Below are 20,782 nucleotides of genomic sequence, written 5' to 3' on the forward strand. Positions count from 1 at the left end.
TGCAGCCAGGGGGGGAGAAAAGGGGGGGCTGCAGAGCCCCTTTTGGGGCAGAACATGGTGTATTTTGTTGCAAGATACAGGGATGCAAAACCCTTTTTTAGGGCAGAGCCTAGTGCCTTTCCTTACAAAATATGGGGGTGCAAAGCCCCTTTTGGGGGCAGAACCTGGAGTGTTTTCTTGCAAGATATGGGGGTGCAAGGCCCTTTTTGGGGCAAAATGCTGTGTATTTTCTTACAAGCTGTGGGGGTGTAAAGCCCCTTTTGGGGGCTGAGCCCTGTGCGTTTCCTTACAAGATAGAGGGGGGTGTGCAAAGCCCTTTTTGGGGCAAAACACTGTGTATTTCCTTATAAGCTGTGGGGGTGTGAAGCCCCTTTTGGGGGCAGAACCTGGAGCATTTTTTTGCAAGATGGGGGGGTGCAAAGCCCCTTTTGGGGCAGAACACGGTGCATTTCCTTATAAGATTTGGGGGTGCAAACCCCCCTTTTTGGGGGCAGAACCCAGAGCGTTTTCTTCAAGATATGGGGGTGCAAAGCCCCTTTTGGGGGTCGAGCCCTGTGCGTTTCCTTACAAGATATAGGGGTGCAAGGCCCTTTTGGGGGCAAAACGCTGTGCATTTCCTTACAAGATATGGGGGTGCAAAGCTCTTTTTGAGGCAGAACCCCGGTATTTTGTTTGTGGGGGGTGCAGCCCCCCCCCCCCCCCCCCCCCCCCGGGAGCCCTGTGCCCTGCCACGGTGGGATTGCAAAACGCCGGGGGTGGGGGGGGGGGGAAGGGCAGCACTCGGGATGTTTCCTTGCTTTTTTTTTTTTTTGCCTTTTTTTGGGGGTGGTGGTGGTGGTAAAGAACTACAAGTCCCAGCAGCCCCCGCGGGCCGCCCTTCCGCCGAGCGCCGTGGAGCTGGGTGTGCGTGGGGCTCCGGCCCCGGGGTGCCCGCACCCCGACCCACGCGTGGCCACCCGTCATGAGCTCAGGTCAGGGGGACCCACGCGTGGGGTGGGGTGGGGGGGCGCGGTCTGCACAGTCCCTGTCCGTCCCCCCCCTTCTTCCCCGGCTTGCATCGGGGAGCTCCGGGGTTCGCGTGGTGTGCGTGGCCCCACGGTTGCATTTTGCGTGGCCCCCGGGGGTTGCGCTCACCCCCCCTCAGCCGTGCCTGTGCGGTGGGTTCTGCAGGAAGGGGGGGGGGGGGGGGGGGCTGCATGCGGGGTGCAGAGAGAAGAGCAGCCTTATTTTGCTTTATTTTGCTTTATTTTCCCCTCCAGCAAGGTTTGCAAAAGGAGGAGACAGGGATGCTGCAAAGCGGGGTGCTGCCCCCTCCCTGGCATCGCAGCTTTGGGGGGTGACCGAGCAAAGGTGGGGGGGGACACAGCACTGTCCCCCTGCCCACCCTGGGGTGCTGTGGGTCTGGAAAACGCTCTTTGAGGCCGCGGCTGAGCGGGTTCGTGCGTTTGCTGTCGCGGGATGTTGCAGCCTTTAGTTGGTGCTTCGTTACCGCAGAACTATTTTGCTTTTCATCCCGTCGGGACACGAGCTCTTGGCCCCGCTGCTGGCGACATCGGCGCGTGAGACTCCGCGTTGAGGCGTGCGCCGATGAATCCACACGAAAAACGTGGGGGAACAAAACTCGGGTGTCGCTTTGGGATGCTCCGACAACTGCCAAACCCCACAGCTGGAGCCCCGCGAGCCCGTCGCTCCGACTCGGCGTTCGGGGAGGCTCCGAGCTCGTCGGGGTGTGCAGCTGGAGCGAAGCATCCCTTTGGCCGGCGGCGTGGGGATGGGGGTGGGTTTTAAGGTTGCGAAGGACTGCGTTGCCTTTCTGACCCCACGAGCGGAGCAATCCCGGGGATTTCTCCCATCGATAAAGGATGTAACGCGACGTGGGGTAAGCGAGCCCTGAACCGGCATCGCTGCCGGCCCTGGCTTGGCCTTACAGACCATTGGCAGGGTCACGACTGGCAGGGGGAAGAGTTACCCAGGCATTCAGAAGAGGCTAAAAAACATGGATTTAGGTTCAGCCTCGTGCTGAGTGCGGTATTGCATTGGAGAAAGCAACCGCGGCGCCCTGCATCCCTCGTGTCGGCAGCGTTTCTCATTCCAGGGCACACGGAAGTGGTGCAGCCTGTGCAACCTTTGCCCGTTTCCTTTCGAATTTGCCCCAGACAGCGTGGAGGAGTTTCTTGAAGGCGGCACGGGCGTGAGAAAGGAAGAGCTTTGTGGCAGGAAAGGGAGGAGTGTGACCGCACTGTGGCCCCTCGTAAGGCTTGTTGGGTGCCCAGACTGGGCTCTGTGGGGCTTGCCCAGCTGTGCCGCCGCCATGGTCCCTGTCACCGCTGTCCCTGCCACCGTGGTGACCCTGCTCATGGCCCCTCAGACCCCCTTCGCCCATCTTTTGCTCCAGCTCTGCAGCATAGCAGCACTTGGGGGTTAAACCTCACCCCTTTTTTTTTCCAGCGCTGCTTAATTTCAGGGTACCCAGGTTTAATGCTGCCAGCCTGGCAGGCTGGCTCAAGGGGCGGGAGATTCTCTAATCCTGGCTTAACACACCAAACAGGGATGATGGGCTGCGAGAAGCACAGCTCCTCTCTCCCTGAGGGAGGTAAGGGCCCTTTATTTAACCACAATTTGGGGAAAATGGGAGTTTTGGATATAAACGACCTTTTTCTTCCCCCCTCGCCAGCGGCTGCCCAAGGAAGGATGCTCCCTGAAGCCACCGGGCGTTTATCTCCAGCTTGGCAGGTGGTTTTGGCGTACAGCGAGGTCTTGCAAAACTGGGTGCAGGAGAGGTCAGGGCGATGCCTGCCCAGGTAGGGGAGAAGCCCGCCTTGCTGGAAGGGTTTGACCGCCGTGGCCTCAGCCGGTGTCGTCAGCACGTGGCAAAGAAAACGCTGGCTGTGCTGCTGACTTCCTCCTCGTGGACAAACCTTCCCTACAAATCCAAACTGAAACCAGTTTGAGGTGGACAGGTCTACTGGGAGGGTGCCTCGCCTATGAGGACTTTATTTTCTCACCCATCTCAAGGGCCTGATGCACGAGAGTGATTTCCCTGGGGTTACCAGCAACGGCAGAGCCTGAATCCCTGTCTTCCACGTCCTCACCTTGCATCAAGCCAGTCTTGTCCTTTTGTTTCTTCCAGTCTTGGGGCGTTTTTCTGGCTGCGCTCCCCCCCCCCACAGCAGATGCTGCCACGTCTGGGTAGGACCAGACCGCCTGGTAAAACACGTTTGCTCCGGCTGCGTGGCAAGCGGGACGACGTGTTTCTCTCCGGTTGGCTCACACAGACAAGTTTATGTTGGCTTGGTGGAAAGGGCAGGAGAATCGACGCCATCTCATCCCAACCCCTCGCTGGGTCTGGGCTTGCAGCTGGCTGGGACATCTCTCATCCCAAACTAGAGCCTGAAGGCTGCTCTGAAAGATCCTCACGAGTTAAATCTTGCCCTGAGTGCCCCAAATGTCGTCTTCCTTTACTCATCCCTCATTCCTTACTTCTGTCTCATCTTGATTTTCCATGTCCCTGTCTCCAAGGGCCCAGATTGACCTTGCCAGCCCCATTCCGTTGACCAGACAGCAGCAGACCTTGCTGGCTGGAGCAGTAACCTCCCTGGGTGGACCTTCCTCTTCTTGCATGCAACATGAGGGATGGAGGGATGGATGAGGGAGGGAGGGAGGGATGTGGGATGGATGGATGGATGATGGATGGAGGGATGGGTGGAGGGAGGGATGGATGGATGGATGGATGGATGGATGGATGGATGATGGATGGATGGGGGAGGGAGGGAGGGATGGATGGATGAGGGAGGGAGGGAGGGATGGATGGATGGATGGATGGATGGAGGGATGGAGGGATGGGTGGAGGGATGGATGGATGGATGAGGGATGGATGGATGGATGGATGGATGGGTGGAGGGATGGGTGGAGGGATGGATGGATGGATGAGGGATGGAGGGATGGATGGATGGATGGATGGATGGATGGATGGATGGAGGGATGGGTGGAGGGAGGGATGGATGGATGGATGGATGGAGGGATGGAGGGATGGGTGGAGGGATGGATGGATGGATGGATGAGGGATGGATGGATGGATGGGTGGAGGGATGGGTGGAGGGATGGATGGATGGATGAGGGATGTGGGATGGATGGATGGATGGATGATGGATGGAGGGATGGGTGGAGGGAGGGATGGATGGATGGATGGATGGATGGATGGATGGATGGATGATGGATGGATGGGGGAGGGAGGGAGGGATGGATGGATGAGGGAGGGAGGGAGGGAGGGATGGATGGATGGATGGATGGATGGATGGATGGATGGATGGATGGATGGAGGGATGGAGGGATGGGTGGAGGGATGGATGGATGGATGAGGGATGGATGGATGGATGGGTGGAGGGATGGGTGGAGGGATGGATGGATGGATGAGGGATGGAGGGATGGATGGATGGATGGATGGATGGATGGATGGATGGATGGATGATGGATGGATGGAGGGATGGGTGGAGGGATGGATGGATGGGGGAGGGAGGGAGGGATGGATGAGGGATGGATGGATGGATGAGGGATGGATGGATGGATGGAGGGATGGAGGGATGGGTGGAGGGATGGATGGATGGATGGATGAGGGATGGATGGATGGATGGGTGGAGGGATGGGTGGAGGGATGGATGGATGGATGAGGGATGGAGGGATGAATGGATGGATGGATGGATGGATGGATGATGGATGGAGGGATGGGTGGAGGGATGGATGGATGGGGGAGGGAGGGAGGGATGGATGAGGGATGGATGGATGGATGGATGAGGGATGGATGGATGGATGGATGGAGGGATGGAGGGATGGGTGGAGGGATGGATGGATGGATGAGGGATGGATGGATGGATGGGTGGAGGGATGGATGGATGGATGAGGGATGGAGGGATGGATGGATGGATGGATGGATGGATGATGGATGGATGGATGGATGGATGATGGATGGATGGAGGGATGGGTGGAGGGATGGATGGATGGGGGAGGGAGGGAGGGAGGGATGGATGGATGGATGGATGGAGGGATGGAGGGATGGAGGGATGGGTGGAGGGATGGATGGATGGATGGATGAGGGATGGAGGGATGGATGGATGGATGAGGGATGGAGGGATGGATGGAGGGATGGATGGATGTGGGATGGGTAGATGGATGATATGGGAGGGAGGGAGGGATGGATGGATGGATGGATGGATATGGGTAGGATGGATGCTGCTGCTTGGGAAGCCCTGAGCATCCAACGGGGACCATGAGAGCAGAGGGAGATCCCAAGTCCCCTTGGGGTTTGTTTGCTTCAAGAAAGGTGTTTGTAAAAGGGCCGTGGCTGCAAAGGGAGCTTGTGGAGAAGGGCTCTGGGACCAACATGCGTCCGCTTTCAGTGTGTGTGTGCTGCTGGGGAGAAAGGCTGCGTCTCGGCACAAAATCCCAGGTCAAGGACAGGCACTGGTGTTTGCAGACAGTGGCTGCCAGGGCTGGGGCAGCTTTGCAGAGGGATGTTCAGTGCCATGAGATGTGCAGGCTCCAAGTTTCCAGCTTCACTTTCTGGTGTCAGAGGGTACGTCCTCCCCTGCTGGGACCTGTGCTAGATGTCAGGTCATCCTGAGCAGCTTTCTCCCCAATTTTCCCCAAACTTTGACAGCAGGGACGCGTGGTGGTTCTCTAAAAGGTGCAAGACAGGGCACCAACTCTTCTCGGAGCCAGGCAAGGAGCTGGCGCTGGGACTTCAAGCAGCATTTTGGCCACGCAAACCTGACATCAGCAGGGAATCGTGGCTCCCCTCTTCCCTCTGCCAGCCAGGCTGGTGCATCGCTGACCCTCCCTGAGTTTGCAGCCGCTCCTGGCTGTTCCCCTCCCCTCAGTTCCCCTTTAGCAGCAGAGAGAGAAGCAAATCTTTTCCTCAGGGCTTTCCAGATGAGCTCGGGGGTAAAACCCCCTCAGCTTCGGGAGCCGGAGGAGGGATGGCCGGGTGCCTCCACGCCGTGTTTGCCGACAAGGTGTGGCCGCTGCGCCGCGATTCAAACTGGTAGCGCAGCTTCGCGGCGCTCTGCCCTCCCCTCCGCCGAATGCTTCCCGGACACGTCCTCCGGCGGGCAGGTGATGACGGTTGTACCGATCCCATCCCAACCGGGGACGGCTCCGCTTGCGCAAGCGGCGGGGTAAGGCGCGGCGAGTCGAGGTGAGAGCCCGTTCTCGCTCGCCGTGTTCTGGGGAGCAGCCGGGATGGGAGCGGGAGGTGAGAAAACCCACGGGGACAGAGATGGGGTTGTGCAAGAGCTGCAGCTCTGCAGGACAGAGCCGGTTGCGGTCATGCTTGCGCTCTCTTCCAGAAGATTTACTGCTTATAGAGTTGAGAAAGTCGTAATAATTCTGTTGTTGCTAACAGCAGAGTTCAGGTGGAGAGGTGGGCTGTGCGTCTTGCTGCCCAGCCTGTTTGGGGGAGGTGCAGAAAGCAAACTGGGTTGTTTTCAGGTTGTTTTGATACTTTCCCCCTCCTGTGAACCCTGCAGACAGCGCTGGGGAAAAGCCTTTGTACGAGGCACCCCCTTGCCCTCTGCTTTGTTCTGCTCTCTTGAAGGGCAGCACACTCCTCCTCGCCCTCCCGTGCCCGTTTCACCTGGAATCCACGCTCTTTGCAGGGTTTGACGCTGCCAGTGGGGGGATCTGACGTCTCATCTCCTCGCAGGCCCTCGGCGAGCTTCACAGCTGTTCGTTTTAGCTCCTGGGAGGGTTTTTATTTTAATAAGCCATCCCTTGGGCTCATCCCCCACTTCCTCAACCCAAAACTTCTCACTTGGAGCGGCACCGGTTGCATTTTGGGAGCTGGCTATCCGCTGGGCCACTTGGCAAGGTGGAGACCCCGTCACTGGTGGTTATCAAAACCAGAGGATGGTTTTAATTAATTACTTTTGTCACCTGCAGACGAGCTTTGGGGTCGGACCAGGGAGTGGCAGGAATCCAGCCGGGGTAGCTTTTCCAGCAGAGGACGGGTGTACGGGCTCCCACCCGGCATGTAAATCGTTAAGCCGGTCTGAGTGCCCTCCTAGAAACCTGAACCCAGCCCAGCCAGGAAATTTTCTGCTGGTCTCAAGGGTGGGAACTAGCTCCTGGGTTCGTGTTTGTGCCACGTGTTATCTCACTGCTGCTGCTGCTTTAAGATCCTGGAGTTGGGACACCACAGCTTGTAATCCGGCGTGGATTTAGGGCATAAGTGGGTGCAGCTTCCTGGGACAGAGGGTGATGATCAAAATCCCACCTGGGATGATTACGGCAATGCCTCCTGTGATCCCCGTCTCTCAGGCTGGGAATTGGGGTGCAGCGGAGACCGGCAGGAATTGGAGGTGCTGAGCCGCGCTGGGCGTTGTTAAAACTAAGAAAAGCAAATTTTGTGACCACATCCTCCGTGCAGGGGGAAACACAAGGAGCAAACAAGCATGAAAAGGGGCTGGGAGAGCTCTCCCTGCGCTTGACCTGGCTCTGCACCAGCCCTGCTCCCTTCCCCCGGCCGCTAAGCCGCTGGTTTTGTGCCAGCTTGTCTCCCCGGGCTCCTTTGGCATCGCTCGCATGACCGTCACGTGCCGCGGGAGGGTGACCAGGCGGCGCTGGGGTACCCCGTGCCCACAGCATCCCCCTGCGTGGCGGAGGTGGCCGAGCACCCCGGGGTGGATGGCAGAGGGGACACCGAGTCCAGCCACCTTCCGGCAGTGATCTGGGGATGTCATCGCTGCCTCTGGGAGCCCGTCACCGTGGCATCTCCTAAATAACCCCTCAGATCAACTCGCCTTATTTTTTTTTCCCCCCTGTTCTTTAACTTTGCAGACAGCAGCAGGCTGCTGGGGAACCAGCGGCCAGGGTACGGGACGCTGCAGCGAGACGCCGATAAATCCCTCATGGTAGGTCTCCGAGGGCTTCGTCGCGGGGAGGAAGGCACGCTCGGGAAGGGGTGGCACAAAACCCACGTTATCTACAACACCGGCACGAGACGGTGGTTTTCCAGCCTCAAAGCTACTTGGTTGTCACCTGCCCGGTGTTAAATGACACCAGGAATCTTAGGGCTTTTATCAATTTAGGATTTAGATGCTTGATAATCTTAAGTTCAGTTTATTTTATGAATAAGCATCTCTGTAAAGGTGACCTCCTTTCTTCCAGGAGGTCACGGGCTACCAGACCAAGATGTGGCGGGTGGCCCTGTGCCACGCTTGCTCCGTGCTGACGGCAGGGCTGCTTCTCGTCCTCTTCCACTGGAAGCCGAGCCTGGAGGTGCAGGTGAAGTGCAAGCCCTGCGCCCTCAGCCAGGCCGACTGGGTCATCATCAGAGTGAGTCCCCAGAAGGGTCCAGGGGTCTGGGGTTGGGCTCTGCCACTGCCTTCCCAGGGGGGCCCTGGGCATGTTCCTTGCTGCTTGTCACCCTCCCCTCCCTAACTGTGTTTGACATCTCCTTTCATCAAGGAATGCGCTACTCCAGAGCCAAATTATTCCAGGAATAATTATTTTAATAATTTATTTTGATTATTTTAATAATTATTATATTCCTGGAATAATTTTGTGCTTTCCCCTTCTTTAGCAACCAGCCTGGCTTTGCGTTTCTCTTTATTGTCCCTGAATCCCAGCCACCGTCTGGGATGGTTGGCCAGGGACTCCCTGCCTGCCTGCGACGCTGTCCCCATTTGAAGGAGCAGGGGGGACACGCGGGGAGCTCCCCATTTCCCTCTGCTCAGACCCGTGCCTGTGTTGCAGGACCGATTTGGACAGTGCTTCACCACCCGCGTGCGCACGGAGACGCTGGGCGAGGGCAGGTGAGCCGGGCTCACGTCCCTGCGGCGATGCCAGCGGGCAGGGGCTCGCCTGAGCTTTTGGCTTCGAGGGAGGGGGACGTTTGCAGCGGCGCTGGTGGACGGGGAGGGTCTGACCCTTGGTTTTCCACCCCGAGCAGCCTGGAGCAACACCCCGGGGCCAGGCTGGAGGACCGGAGAACCAGCATCGCTATCGGCGTGTCGGATGAGGAGGAGAGCCGGGACACCATCCAGCTCCATGACAAGGAAGAGGTAACACTCGCGACCCTTCCCACCTCCACCCCCTAATTCCTCCCCCTTGGCACAGGCTCCCCTTGTGTCCCACCAACACCTTATTTTTTCCCTCCCGCTCTGCTCAGAAGAACATCTTGCGGTACTATCTCTTCGAGGGCATGCGCTACATCTGGATCGAACGGCGGCAGGCATTCTGCAAAGTCAGGTATTTCTTCTGTCCCCGCCATGCCACAGCAAACCTCTCCGCATCTCTCTGCTGCTTATCTTGGCCCCTCAGCCCCCCCCCAAATGGCCCTGACCCGGCTGGAAGTCACATAACCGTGCTGGAGCTTTTCTCCATGCTGCAAAGCCTTTGGAGACCATCCCCGGGGCGCTGGGTCAGGAAAGCTGTGCTGCCTCTCCCCCCAAGTTGTTGGTTTTGCCTGTCTTTGTGGGCAGAGGAAACTGGGTGAAGTAGTTTGGCAGCTGCCCCGTGCTGGATTGGTCCCCATGGCGCTGTGCTGCTCACGGCTCTCCAAACTGTGGCCCTTTTGTTCCTGCTCCTTGGCGCCCATGAGCTGTGTCAGAGGCCGAGGAACAAGATGCTCTCCCTTTCCTAAAGGGTTTTTTTTCTGTCACCAAGGACTTGGATGGCGTGTTTGTTCCGCTGAGCCAGGCTCCTGCTGATTTTGACTCCATTTCTCCTCTGTTTTTCTTTCCTCTCGGGCTTGCCAGCGTCTTGGATGAAGGTTGGACCTGCGCAGATCTCCACCTCTCCCAGGCTGGGCTCGACCAGCAAGACCACAACACCAGGTAGGGATCTACCAGCTTCGTGGGACACGCAGGGAGCACAGACGAGGGTTTTCCAGGGGCCACCAAATCCTGGAGCCTGGGGTTTTTCTTGCATTCAGACCTCAAAACAGAGGACAGCTCGGTGGGCTGGATTGCCCTGGCTTGGCTTCTCCACATAACGGGGCTCCCGTGGAGGTCTGGGCAGCGTGAGGGTCCCTTGGGTTGGAAATGTGGCTTTTCCCTAGCATGCATTTGCTTCCCCCGTGCTTTTCTCTCCTCTTTGCAGACAGAAGATCTACGGACCCAACCTGATCGAGGTGCCAGTCAAGTCCTACGCGAGGCTGTTGGTGGAGGAGGTGTGCATCTACGGGCTGTGCTTCCAAAGGGCGAGTTGTCCCAGGGCAGATCCTTCCCCTGCTCCACATCCCTCGCTGCAAGTGCTTTGTGGGCCCTTCTTCTCCAACACGGAGAGGACTTTAGGCAAGGCAGCTTGGGCAGAGGTCAGAGAAGGCAGAGCTGGAACAGCTGTGGGGGGGACCCATCCTGCCTCTTAGCTCAGACAGGAGCATCCCCAGGTAGTTGCAGAGGTGGCTGAGCATCCTCAGGACTATCGAACATAAGCAGAGCCGCGGAGGATGGAGGGTTTGTAAGAAGTCTGCTGGTTCATCCCCAGCCCCAGGGAAGGGCCAGCTTCTCCTCTGCAGAAGCTGTTGTTCCTCAAGGAGCCTGGAGGTCTCACAGTGGGCTGGAGGAAGTTCTCCCCTCCCAAAACCTTCTCTCTCTCCTTGTTCCTTTCCAGGTGCTCAATCCCTTCTACATCTTCCAAGTGTTCAGCATCGTGCTGTGGGTCTGCGACGCCTATTACTACTACGCCGCCTGCATCTTCCTCATCTCCACCATCTCCTTAGGGCTGTCCCTCTACGAGACGAGGAAGGTTGGTGGTGGGCTTATTTGGGCCAAGCAGCTCTGGTGTAAGAGCCCATTTTATGATGCTGTTTGACCTCTGTTCTGATGCTGAACTCCCTCTGAGCCCAGCTGGGGGAGGACAACCCGTACTCCAACAGCGGGGCAGGTTCCCTTTTCCTTTGTCTGTGGGCCCGAGCCTTAGAGACCTGTTTTGCGGCTGCTTTGCTGCGCTTTTTGAGCTGCCCTTGAGCGAGGTGCTGGAGTGAGGGCAGAGGAGGGCAACGAGGCTGGGGAAGGGCCTGGAGAATAAATCCTGTGAGGAGAGATTGAAGGAGCTGGGACTGTTCAGTGTGAGGAGGAGAAGGTGAGGGGAGACCTCATCACTCTCTACAGCTCCCTGAAAGGACGTTGTGGAGAGGTTGGTGCTGGTCTCTTCTCCCAGGGGATTAGTGACAGAACAAGAGGGAACGGCTTTAAACTGCAACAGGGGAGGTTCAGACTGGACATGAGGAACAAATTTTTGACAGCAAGAGTGGTCAGAGAGTGGAATAGGCTGCCCAGGGAGGGGGTGGAGTCCCCATCCCTGGGTGTGTTTAAGGGTCGTTTGGATGAGCTGTTGGGGGATGTGGGGTAGGGGAGAACTTTGTAGAGTCGGGCTGAGGGTTGGACTCGATGATCCCGAGGGGCTTTTCCAACCTGAATGATTCTGTGGTTCTGTGATTCTGCGACTGCTCCCTCCCTTCGCAGCAAAGCGCCACACTGCAAACCATGGCCAAGATGTCGGTCGGAGTCCGAGTCCATCGCCCCAGTGGAGGTGAGCGTGACGCCGGTGACGAGCGAGGGCTCCTGGCGTGAAGCCGTTTGGGAGGGTGCCGGGATGACGTGTCTGAGCACGGCCGTGCTTTTTTTCCAGAGGAGACAGTGGTGAGTTCCGCAGACCTGGTGCCAGGCGATTGCATCAGCCTCCCCGCGGACGGGATGCTGGTCCCTTGTGACGCTGCGCTGCTGACGGGCGAGTGCATGGTCAACGAGAGCATGCTGACGGGTGAGAGATCCAGCACCCCGTGGGCTGCACGCCTCTGCCGCCCTGGCTTTCGCTGGGGATTTTGGGGGAGAGGACAAGCCTTGTATCTCAGTGGCCCTACAGCAGCCCCTTCCCATCCAGGCTGGTTGGATCCTGACCCCCCAGGGTGATAAGCAGGGACAGGGAAGGGCTCTCACCCCTGGACTCGGCACTGGTGAGGCCGCCCCTCGATGAGTGGGTTCAGTTTTGGGCCCCTCACTCCAAAAAGGCCATTGAATGACTCGAGCGTGTCCAGAGAAGGGCAACGGAGCTGGTGCAGGGTCTGGAGCACAGGTCTGATGGGGAGCGGCTGAGGGAACTGGGGGGGTTTAGTCTGGAGAAGAGGAGGCTGAGGGGAGACCTCATGGCCCTCTACAGCTGTCGGAAAGGAGGGTGCAGAGAGGGGGGATGAGTCTCTTGAGCCAAGGAACCAGCGCCAGGACAAGAGGGAATGGCCTCAAGCTGCGCCAGGGCAGGGTCAGACTGGCTCTTAGGAAGGATTTCTTTGCAGAAGGGGTTGTTGGGCGTTGGAATGGGCTGCCCAGGGCAGGGGGGGAGTCCCCATCCCTGGAGGGGTTGAAGAGTCGGGTTGACCCAGCGCTGAGGGATCTGGTGGAGTTGGGAACGGTCAGGGTGAGGTTCATGGTTGGACTGGAGGAGCTTCAAGGGCTTTTCCAACCCAGATGATTCTGTGAAACCTCCCTCCATGCTGTCCCTCACCGCAGGGGAGAGCGTGCCGGTGATGAAAACCCCCCTCCCGGCTGGCAGCCAGGCAGCCAGCACCATCTACTCCCCCGAGGAGCACAGGCGGCACACCTTGTTCTGCGGGACACAGGTCATCCAAGCCAAGTCCTACGTGGGCAGAGAAGTGCTGGCCGTGGTGACCCGCACAGGTAACGGATTGAGGAGAGAAGCTGGGATTAAGCCATATCCTTTGGAGTGGTGGCTTTGCATGTGCTTAACTTCTGCCCGTCTCCTGCAGGGTTTTGCACGGCCAAAGGGGATCTCATCAGCTCCATCCTCTACCCCAAACCCGTGAGCTTCAAGTTCTACAAGGATGCTGTGAAGTTTGTCCTGTTCCTGTCCATCCTGGGTACGTCTGAACGTGGAGGCATGGCCAGGAGCAGCCAAACTCCCTCTTAAATGGTTGAACCCACCCTTCATCTGCTTTGCTTTGTAATCAAGCCTGTTCTCCCTCCTGCGCAGCTTTTATCGGCACGCTGTACAGCATCCTCATCTTGGTTAAAAACCAGGTAGGGTTGTTGGAGCTGGTGAATCCTCGAGCGCAGGCTGGCACTGGGGCCGTCAGCCGATGCAGGTGGAGATGGGTGAAGGCTCTCAGGACGCCCATCCCTCTTCTTCCTCGCCTGCCAGGTCCCCGTGGGGCAAATCATCATCCGTGCCCTCGACCTCGTCACCGTCATCGTGCCCCCAGCTCTGCCAGCTGCGATGACAGTGGGCACCATCTATGCCCAGAACAGGCTGAAGAAACAGGGCATCTTCTGCATCAGCCCTCCCCGGATCAACCTCTGCGGGAAGATCCGCCTGGTTTGCTTTGACAAGGTGAGTCTTGGGCAGCGCTGATGGATCACAGTGTCCAGCTCGGGGCAGGGCTGGCCTGGACCCACCGCGCTCTCCCCGCAGACGGGAACCCTGACAGAGGAAGGTCTGGATGTCTGGGGGGTGGTCCCGTTGGAGAACAACCACTTCATGCCCCTCATCCACGAGCCCCGCTGCCTGCCTGCTGGTGCCCTGCTCTACTCCCTGGCTGCCTGCCACACCGTCTCGCTGCTGCGGGCGCAGCCTGTCGGGGACCCCGTGGACCTCAAGATGGTGGAGTCCACAGGCTGGGTAAGTGAGCAAAGCAGTGAGCAAAGTTACATATCTATAAAGAGAGAGGTGGCACACATCTTGCTCCGCCAGGAGAAGGGGGTGTGTAAAACCACCCGTGAGCTGTGGTGGGGTGGATGGGGCTTTGCCAGCTCAGCATCTGCCTTGGTTTCAGCGCCTGGAAATGATGGAGGAGGAGGAAGGTGAGCTGCCCACCTTCCAGCAGTTTGGGACGAAGGTCTTGGCTGTGATGAAACCTCCGCCTGAGGAAGAACAGCCACGAGACAGGGTAGGTCCTGTGGACCAGAGAGGCTGAGGTTCCCCGAGCCACTGGGTCTGTACCCTTGTCATGACCCAGACTGGAAGCCCAGAGAATCGCAACGGTTCTGTGATCCTCTCAGGTTAAATTAAGGTGAAACGACACCAGACGACCGGTTAAAATGTTTTACTTGCAGTAGAGAACAATTTAAACTTGGAAAAGGATAATTTAAGCAATGTGGTCTCTTATAAATCTATAAGAAGGGGAAGGGGAGGGGGAAGGGGAAAGGGAATCAGGTCCAGTAATCCTGGGTGGTGGGCAAAGTTTCTGTTGCCCTTTTAAGTTCCTCTTATTAGCTAATTAGCATACTAGACAAGGAGGGGCAGGTATTCCACAAATTCATTTCCATGAGAGAGAGGAAAAAGGTGGAGCAGGGGTTCCAGTTGAGTCGGTGGTTGGTGGTCGTTGCCCAGCTTTGGTTTTTCCTCTGTTCTCAGAGATCTTACCAGTCATCCCAGAAATACCTCTTCTCAGTTCTTGTTACCACTTCAATGGTGAAGGTCCATTAGTCATTAGCGAGTCATTAGCAAGGCAGGCATGATGTCTGGCTTGCACAAGAGGGTTTAGCTCAGTCTGTGTCTCCCCCTTTGAGGCTCATCTAAGGAGTTTGTCAATGCAAGGGAGTGCGGGATGCATCCTTCAGAATGCTCCCGCTTCCCTGGGTGACATTCCTTAGACTAATCCAAAGGCCACAGCTTGTCCTTGAGATTTTCTGTGTGATGAATGTTTGAGGCGTTTCTTCCTTCAGTTCCTTACAACCCTCAAAGGGTGGTTGTGCTTCCCAGCCCCTGGAGAGGTTGTACCTCCCCCAGAGAAGTTCCCGCCTGGCGCACACCCGCTCCCTCTCCTCCACAGAAGCACCAGTCACCCGTGGGGATCCTCCGGCGTTTCCCCTTCTCCTCCTCCTTGCAGAGGATGAGTGTCCTGGTGAAGCTGCCCGGTGAAGCCTCAGCCCACGTCTACGTCAAGGGTGCCCCGGAGATGGTGGCCAGCCTTTGCAGGAAGGAAACGGGTACGTGGTGGGGGGGACAGTGGTTTGTTGTCTCTCCCCAGCTGAGAAGCGGCCAGTTCTGCATCCGACTGCATCCCTGCAGCTCATCCCCACAAGGAATTATCCTCAGTGATGTGTGGGGTAGCTCCCACAGGCACTAGCTCTGGCCACGTGGGGGGAAGAAAACAGGAGCCAGAAGACCGGGAAGGGGGTTGGAGTCTGGATGAGCACCCAAAGCCCTTCAGTCCTTTGGGAGCTTGAGCCCCGGCTCCCCTCGCCAGCTCTATGCAGCCCAGGTTCATTCAGGAACTGTTCTGACCTTGCTTTTCCCCTCGGGGCTGGCAGTGCCCGTGGATTTCTCCCAGATGCTGCGATACTACACCACGGATGGTTTCCGGGTCTTGGGTCTGGCTTGCAAACCCCTGAGCACAGTGACCACCTTTGAGGAGGCCCTGCAGCTCCCAAGGTTGGTGCCAACAACTTGTCTCTCTGTTTAGATCTTGCTTGCTCTGTTTCATGGGACGCTTTGCTGCCCTGCAGCCTGCAAGGAATTAAACCCTGACCCTAAAGCAATTGCTGGCTGCCCCCCAGATGGATTTTTTAGCTGTTTATACCAACTGATCCTCTCTGCCGTGTGTTGAAGGCGGTGTTGAACGGCTCATTGTATCCCACCAGGGACGCCGTGGAGAGCAGCCTGACCTTCCTGGGGTTCCTCGTCATGAAAAACGTCCTCAAGCCAGAGTCTGCACCCGTGATTCACGTCCTGAGGAACGCCAACATCCGCCCCGTCATGGTGACAGGTGACCCTGCGGAGGGGAACGGGGACTCTGAGCTCGGGGAGAAACTGGGACGTGGACAACATTGTGCAAGGGGTGAAGGGTTTCTCCACTAGAAATCAGTGGCCTGATGCAGCTGGGAGACACAGCAAGGACTCCTGGGCTGTGGTCTTGTGCATCCTGGCTACTTGTTTGCACTGCCTTGCTGGTGGGCTCGCGACAGGCAGGGTGTGGAAGGGTGCAGGCTGCTTTTTCATGGATGCAGCGTGAACCCGCAGACCTGGGGTGGGCGGCTTAAACAACAAAACTGCTCGTGGTTTCATCGCCGATCACAGAAACGTCGGTATCTCGTGAGCACCCCAAATTGCACAGCTAATGAGGGGGGACGTGGAAGTCACCTTCGGGTGTTCTGCAGCAAGGCAAGCAGCACTGCCAGGGGTTAAAGCTGCTGCCTTTCCCTGGGGTAGGGCAGAAAGGAGATTTTGGAGCTCTCCTCCAAAACACAGCGAAGCAAAGGGCCCCCCAGCATGGCTGTGGTGGCTGGGAGAGGGGATGCAGCAGGTTTGAGCTGCTCTTGGCTCGCAGCCATGCGAGCCTCTTGCCAGCACCAGCTAGCCAACACCACTGGCGGTTACTCAGCCCCGCTGCCTCTTTCTGCTAGGAGACAACATGCTGACGGCCGTGAACGTGGCCAGGAGCTGCCGCATGGTGGAGCCGAAAGAGCGGGTGATCTTCGTCAACGCCTCCCCGCCCAGCCACGACAAACCCGCCGCTCTGAAATTCATCCTCGCCGAGCACTCCCAGGGCGAAGAGCAGGTGGAGGTGAGTCCCGAGGCAACGTTTCAGGGGTGCTGATCATCTTGCAGGACTCTCCTTTCCCAGCATCGTTAGCCTTAGAGGCAATTATGGGTGCAATACTGCCCCTTATTAAATACCCCCTTTAGGAGAGGATAACCTGCTCTTTTTAGTCCCTGGGAGCACATCAGCCTCCAAACACCCTCATCCGATGCAGCCAGCACTGTGCTGCTCAGGTCCTGCACGAAGGGCTCGCTCACACAAGCTTTTTATCCAAAATACCATCATTTATATGCCTGAAATCAAGGTTTCAGGGAAGCTGCTTTACCCCCTGCTCCATGTGGGTTGAGGATGCTGGTTCGGATCGGTGCTCAGTAGGGATTTGAGCACGAGTCGAAGCCCTGCTGCAGAAAAAGGAGTTGTTTTCCTTGGCAGGGTCTGCCCCCGCGGGACGTCTGCTTCCTGCAGCCACAGCCCTGCCACTTCGCGCTGAACGGCAAATCCTTCGCCGTGGTTTGTGAGCACTTCGCCGACCTGCTGCCCAAGGTGAGTCTGGCAGCGGGGAATCCTCCGGCAAGGTTGATCTCACTGGGGTTTCATGCTGTAGCCTCACAGCTCCAAAATAAAATACCCTGGGGTGGGTTTTTTTTGCCGGTGCAGGATGCCCTCTGCCCGCCTGAGCTGGCAAAGCTCAAAATAACCAAGAAAACCCAGGCTTCTCCTGGGTGCACAGGGGTGTGGGGTGCTGCAATACAAACACGCGGCCTTTCCCTCTTTGCAGATCCTCATCCGAGCCACCGTGTTCGCCCGCATGTCGCCTGACCAGAAGACTCAGCTGGTGTGCAGCCTGCAAGAGCTGAAGTAAGTCCCTTCCAGCCCCTAGGGATTACAGAATCATCTGGGTTGGAAAAGCCCTTGAAGCTCCTCCAGTCCAACCATTCACCTCACCCTGACCGTTCCCAACTCCACCAGATCCCTCAGCGCTGGGTCAACCCGACTCTTCAACCCCTCCAGGGATGGGGACTCCCCCCCTGCCCTGGGCAGCCCATTCCAACGCCCAACAGCCCCTTCTGCAAAGAAATCCTTCCTAAGAGCCAGTCTGACCCTGCCCTGGCGCAGCTTGAGGCCATTCCCTCTTGGCCTGCCGCTGGTTCCTTGGCTCAAGAGACTCATCCCCCCTCTCTGCACCCTCCTTTCAGGGAGTTGCAGAGGGCCAGGAGGTCTCCCCTCAGCCTCCTCTTCTCCAGACTAAACCCCCCCAGTTCCCTCAGCCGCTCCCCATCAGACCTGTGCTCCAGACCCTGCACCAGCTCCGTTGCCCTTCTCTGGACACGCTCGAGTCATTCAATGGCCTTTTTGGAGTGAGGGGCCCAAAACTGAACCCACTCATTGAGGGGCGGCCTCACCAGTGCCGAGCACGGGGGTGAGATCCCTTCCCTGTCCCTGCTGGCCACGCTAGTGCTGATACAAGCCAGGATGCCATTGGCCTGCTTGGCCACCTGGGCACACTGCTGGCTCCTGTTCAGCCAGCTGGCAATCAACACCCCCAGGTCCCTCTCTGGCTGGAGGACAGAGGAGGGCAAGAGGGTTAGTCCTCTGCTCGGAGACTTCTCTTGTGTGCCGGAGTGGTTGGCAGCTGCGAAATCGCGTCCTGCCCTCTCCCAGATGTGAAGGGGTCCTAAAGACGGGGGTGCAACCTTAAAGACCCAAGGCTTTTCCCCCGTCCCGTCGCGAAATATCAGATCCCTTCTCGCCGCAGCTACTGCGTGGGGATGTGCGGGGACGGCGCCAACGACTGCGGGGCTCTGAAGGCGGCCGACGTGGGCATCTCGCTGTCGGAGGCAGAGGCGTCGGTGGCCTCGCCATTCACCTCCCGCGTGGCCAACATCGAGTGCGTGCCCACTGTCATCCGGTGAGCTGCCGAGAGCCTCCTGGGGGGGGATAAAAACCGGAGGGGGGGTTCTCATGAGTGCCTCTGTCCCCTCTTTGGGACAATTCATGGGCAGGGTGTTGTGGCTGGTGGGTGAATCTCTCTTCCTCTCTGCAGGGAGGGCAGGTGCTCCCTGGTCACCTCCTTCGGTGTCTTTAAGTACATGGCTCTGTACAGCCTGGTGCAGTTTGTGTCCGTCCTGCTGCTCTACACGGTGAGTCCTGCGGCTGCCCGGATGCCTGCGACACTCAGGGATGCCTTTGGGTCACCTTGTCCTGGCTGAGTTTTAACCTGTCCCTTTCCTAGCCCCCCACTGAGAGCGACTGGTTTCTCCTTCCCAGATCAACACCAACCTGAGCGATTTCCAGTTCCTCTTCTTTGACCTGATCATCACCACCACCGTGGCGGTGCTGATGGGTCGGACCGGTCCTGCCCAGGAGCTGGGAGTGGAGCGGCCCCAAGGGGCATTGATCAGCGTCCTGGTGCTGGGCAGCCTCCTCCTCCAAACAGCTTTGCTCATCACCGTGCAAGTCCTCAGCTACTTCATCACCATCTCGCAGAGCTGGTAAGGGACCCGGCTTCACGTGGGTTTAGTGATGGGAACAGCGCAGAGGATTGCAGCGAAGCCTGGGCGCTCGTCCTCAGCTTTGGCCAACTCCAGCTGACATCAAGGACGCGCCCGGCCACCTTGCAGCAAACAGCTCCCATGTGCTCACGGAGAACCCTTATTTAGACCCTCTCCTTGCCTCTGACCCTCTTCCTTCTCCCCTGCCCGGCTCAGGTACGTGCCACTGAACAGCACGGTGACGGCTCCCCAAAACCTGCCCAACTACGAGAACACGGTCCTCTTCTGTGTGACGGGTTTCCAGTACCTCATCCTGGCCGTCGCCATGTCCAAGGGGTACCCGTTTCGGGAGCCACTTTACACCAACGGTGAGGATGATGCTGGCCATGTGGATGAAGAGAGACACCAAAACTTCATCCTCCTCCTCAACCCTCTCCCTTCTCGCCCTCAGTGCTGTTCTTGGTAGTCCTCATCCTCCTTTTTGGCCTCATGATATGGTTGACCCTCTACCCCCTGGGCTTCCCCAAAACCCTGCTGAAGCTGCAGGGCATCGATGACTTGAATTTCAAGCTGCTGCTGCTGGGGATCGCTGCCCTCAACTTCTTCGCTGCCTTTGTGCTGGAGGTAGGGCAGCCCAGGGTGGGCACTGGGCACACAAGGGACACGTGTTGTCCTTTTGGGTCCGTCCGAACAACCCCTTTTCCAGGAGTTGTTGTGGGCACGGAGGGAGCAGGGCTCACCTTGGCATTGGCTCTGCCATCTCCTTGGGGTCCCCAAAACCTGTTCTTCCCCCCATCTTTGCTGCAGACCGCCCTGGACCACGGCTTGCTCTCCTGCCTCCGCAAGCTGCGCCGAAAGAAAGCATCCAAGAAGCTTTTCAAGAGGCTGGAGAAGGAGCTGAGCCAGCAACAGCCACCCTGGCCGCCCCTTAATGAACCGCTCTTCGCTACACCCAAGATGTCCATCGCCATGAGATAGCACACGTCGGGCTTCCCTGCTGCCTGCTCTGCAGGCGAGCGCTGCCCGCCAGCCCTCAGACACTGTCATTTATTTATTTATCCTGGTAAATCGAGGGGTGCGGCGGGCAGGGTCCCACGGGGAGTCCCCCAGCATCGCGGCTGTGAGTCCACAAGTGACGGTCCCGTAGCCATGGCCAAGAGGAGGAGATGCTGGAGAAGCAAACTGGGGGAGAATGTCCAGAAGAAGAGGAGAAATGGTCCAGCTCAGCTCTTCCTCCAGGATCTCTCCCGCTCTCGTGCTGGCCTTGGATCCATCTCGCCACGCTGGGCTCCGGTACCGTTTCACAGGGGGACGCTGCCTCCGTTTTCCTCTCCTGGCTGGTCAAAACCACCAAGAAGAGAGTCCCTGATCTTCTCATGGCGAGGGCACCCACCCCAGCCTCGCGTCTTTGCTCACTGTGAAAAAACCCCCTCTGCTTCCCCCCCGTGACCACCCTAGATGTGTAGGAACTGTTTACAAACCACCCCGTCCCCGGCTTGCCAGGGATGCTGCTCAATCCCCAACACCCAGGGACCAGCCACGGGCACCCTTTCTGCTTGCGATGCTCCTGCAGAGCACTTCTGCTTCCGGACGGGACCTTTGTAGCATTAAAAAAACCCCAAATTTTTATTTTTTAACTCCAGTGCATCGAGGTGTAAGTGCAGTCGGGAGAATGACGTACTGCTTTCGGTTTCCGTATGGTGCTGTCGTGAGTGTTGTCTAATAAATTAACACTATTTTCTTGACCGCTTGCTTGTGCTGCCTGGCATGGATGGACTGCTTGGGACAGGATAGTATC

The 20,782-nt window shown here is 57.8% G+C and overlaps 1 protein-coding gene across 2 annotated transcripts; it reads left to right on the forward strand.

Moving 5' to 3' along the window:
* The first annotated feature begins 885 nt into the window (after positions 1-885).
* ATP13A2 (ATPase cation transporting 13A2) lies at positions 886-20,729 on the forward strand. 2 transcript variants are annotated; one of them, XM_074848089.1, is made up of 29 exons: positions 886-971; positions 7,831-7,904; positions 8,161-8,328; positions 8,749-8,807; positions 8,945-9,056; positions 9,164-9,243; positions 9,753-9,830; positions 10,096-10,165; positions 10,609-10,743; positions 11,463-11,529; positions 11,629-11,760; positions 12,504-12,671; positions 12,761-12,871; positions 12,985-13,031; positions 13,153-13,341; positions 13,423-13,629; positions 13,784-13,897; positions 14,783-14,939; positions 15,264-15,384; positions 15,594-15,718; positions 16,356-16,516; positions 16,925-17,035; positions 17,271-17,350; positions 18,249-18,401; positions 18,537-18,633; positions 18,761-18,984; positions 19,201-19,352; positions 19,436-19,608; positions 19,792-20,729. In XM_074848089.1, exons 1-29 carry the CDS (start codon positions 962-964, stop codon positions 19,960-19,962), a joined length of 3,546 nt encoding a protein of 1,181 aa, XP_074704190.1. In that variant the 5' UTR covers positions 886-961; the 3' UTR covers positions 19,963-20,729. The 2 variants fall into 2 exon arrangements, with proteins under 2 accessions (XP_074704190.1, XP_074704191.1); XM_074848090.1 differs by having other exon boundaries at positions 9,167-9,243.
* The last annotated feature ends 53 nt before the right edge of the window (positions 20,730-20,782 follow it).

Source organism: Strix aluco, chromosome 22 (assembly GCF_031877795.1).
Source record: "Strix aluco isolate bStrAlu1 chromosome 22, bStrAlu1.hap1, whole genome shotgun sequence".
NCBI lineage: Eukaryota > Metazoa > Chordata > Aves > Strigiformes > Strigidae > Strix > Strix aluco.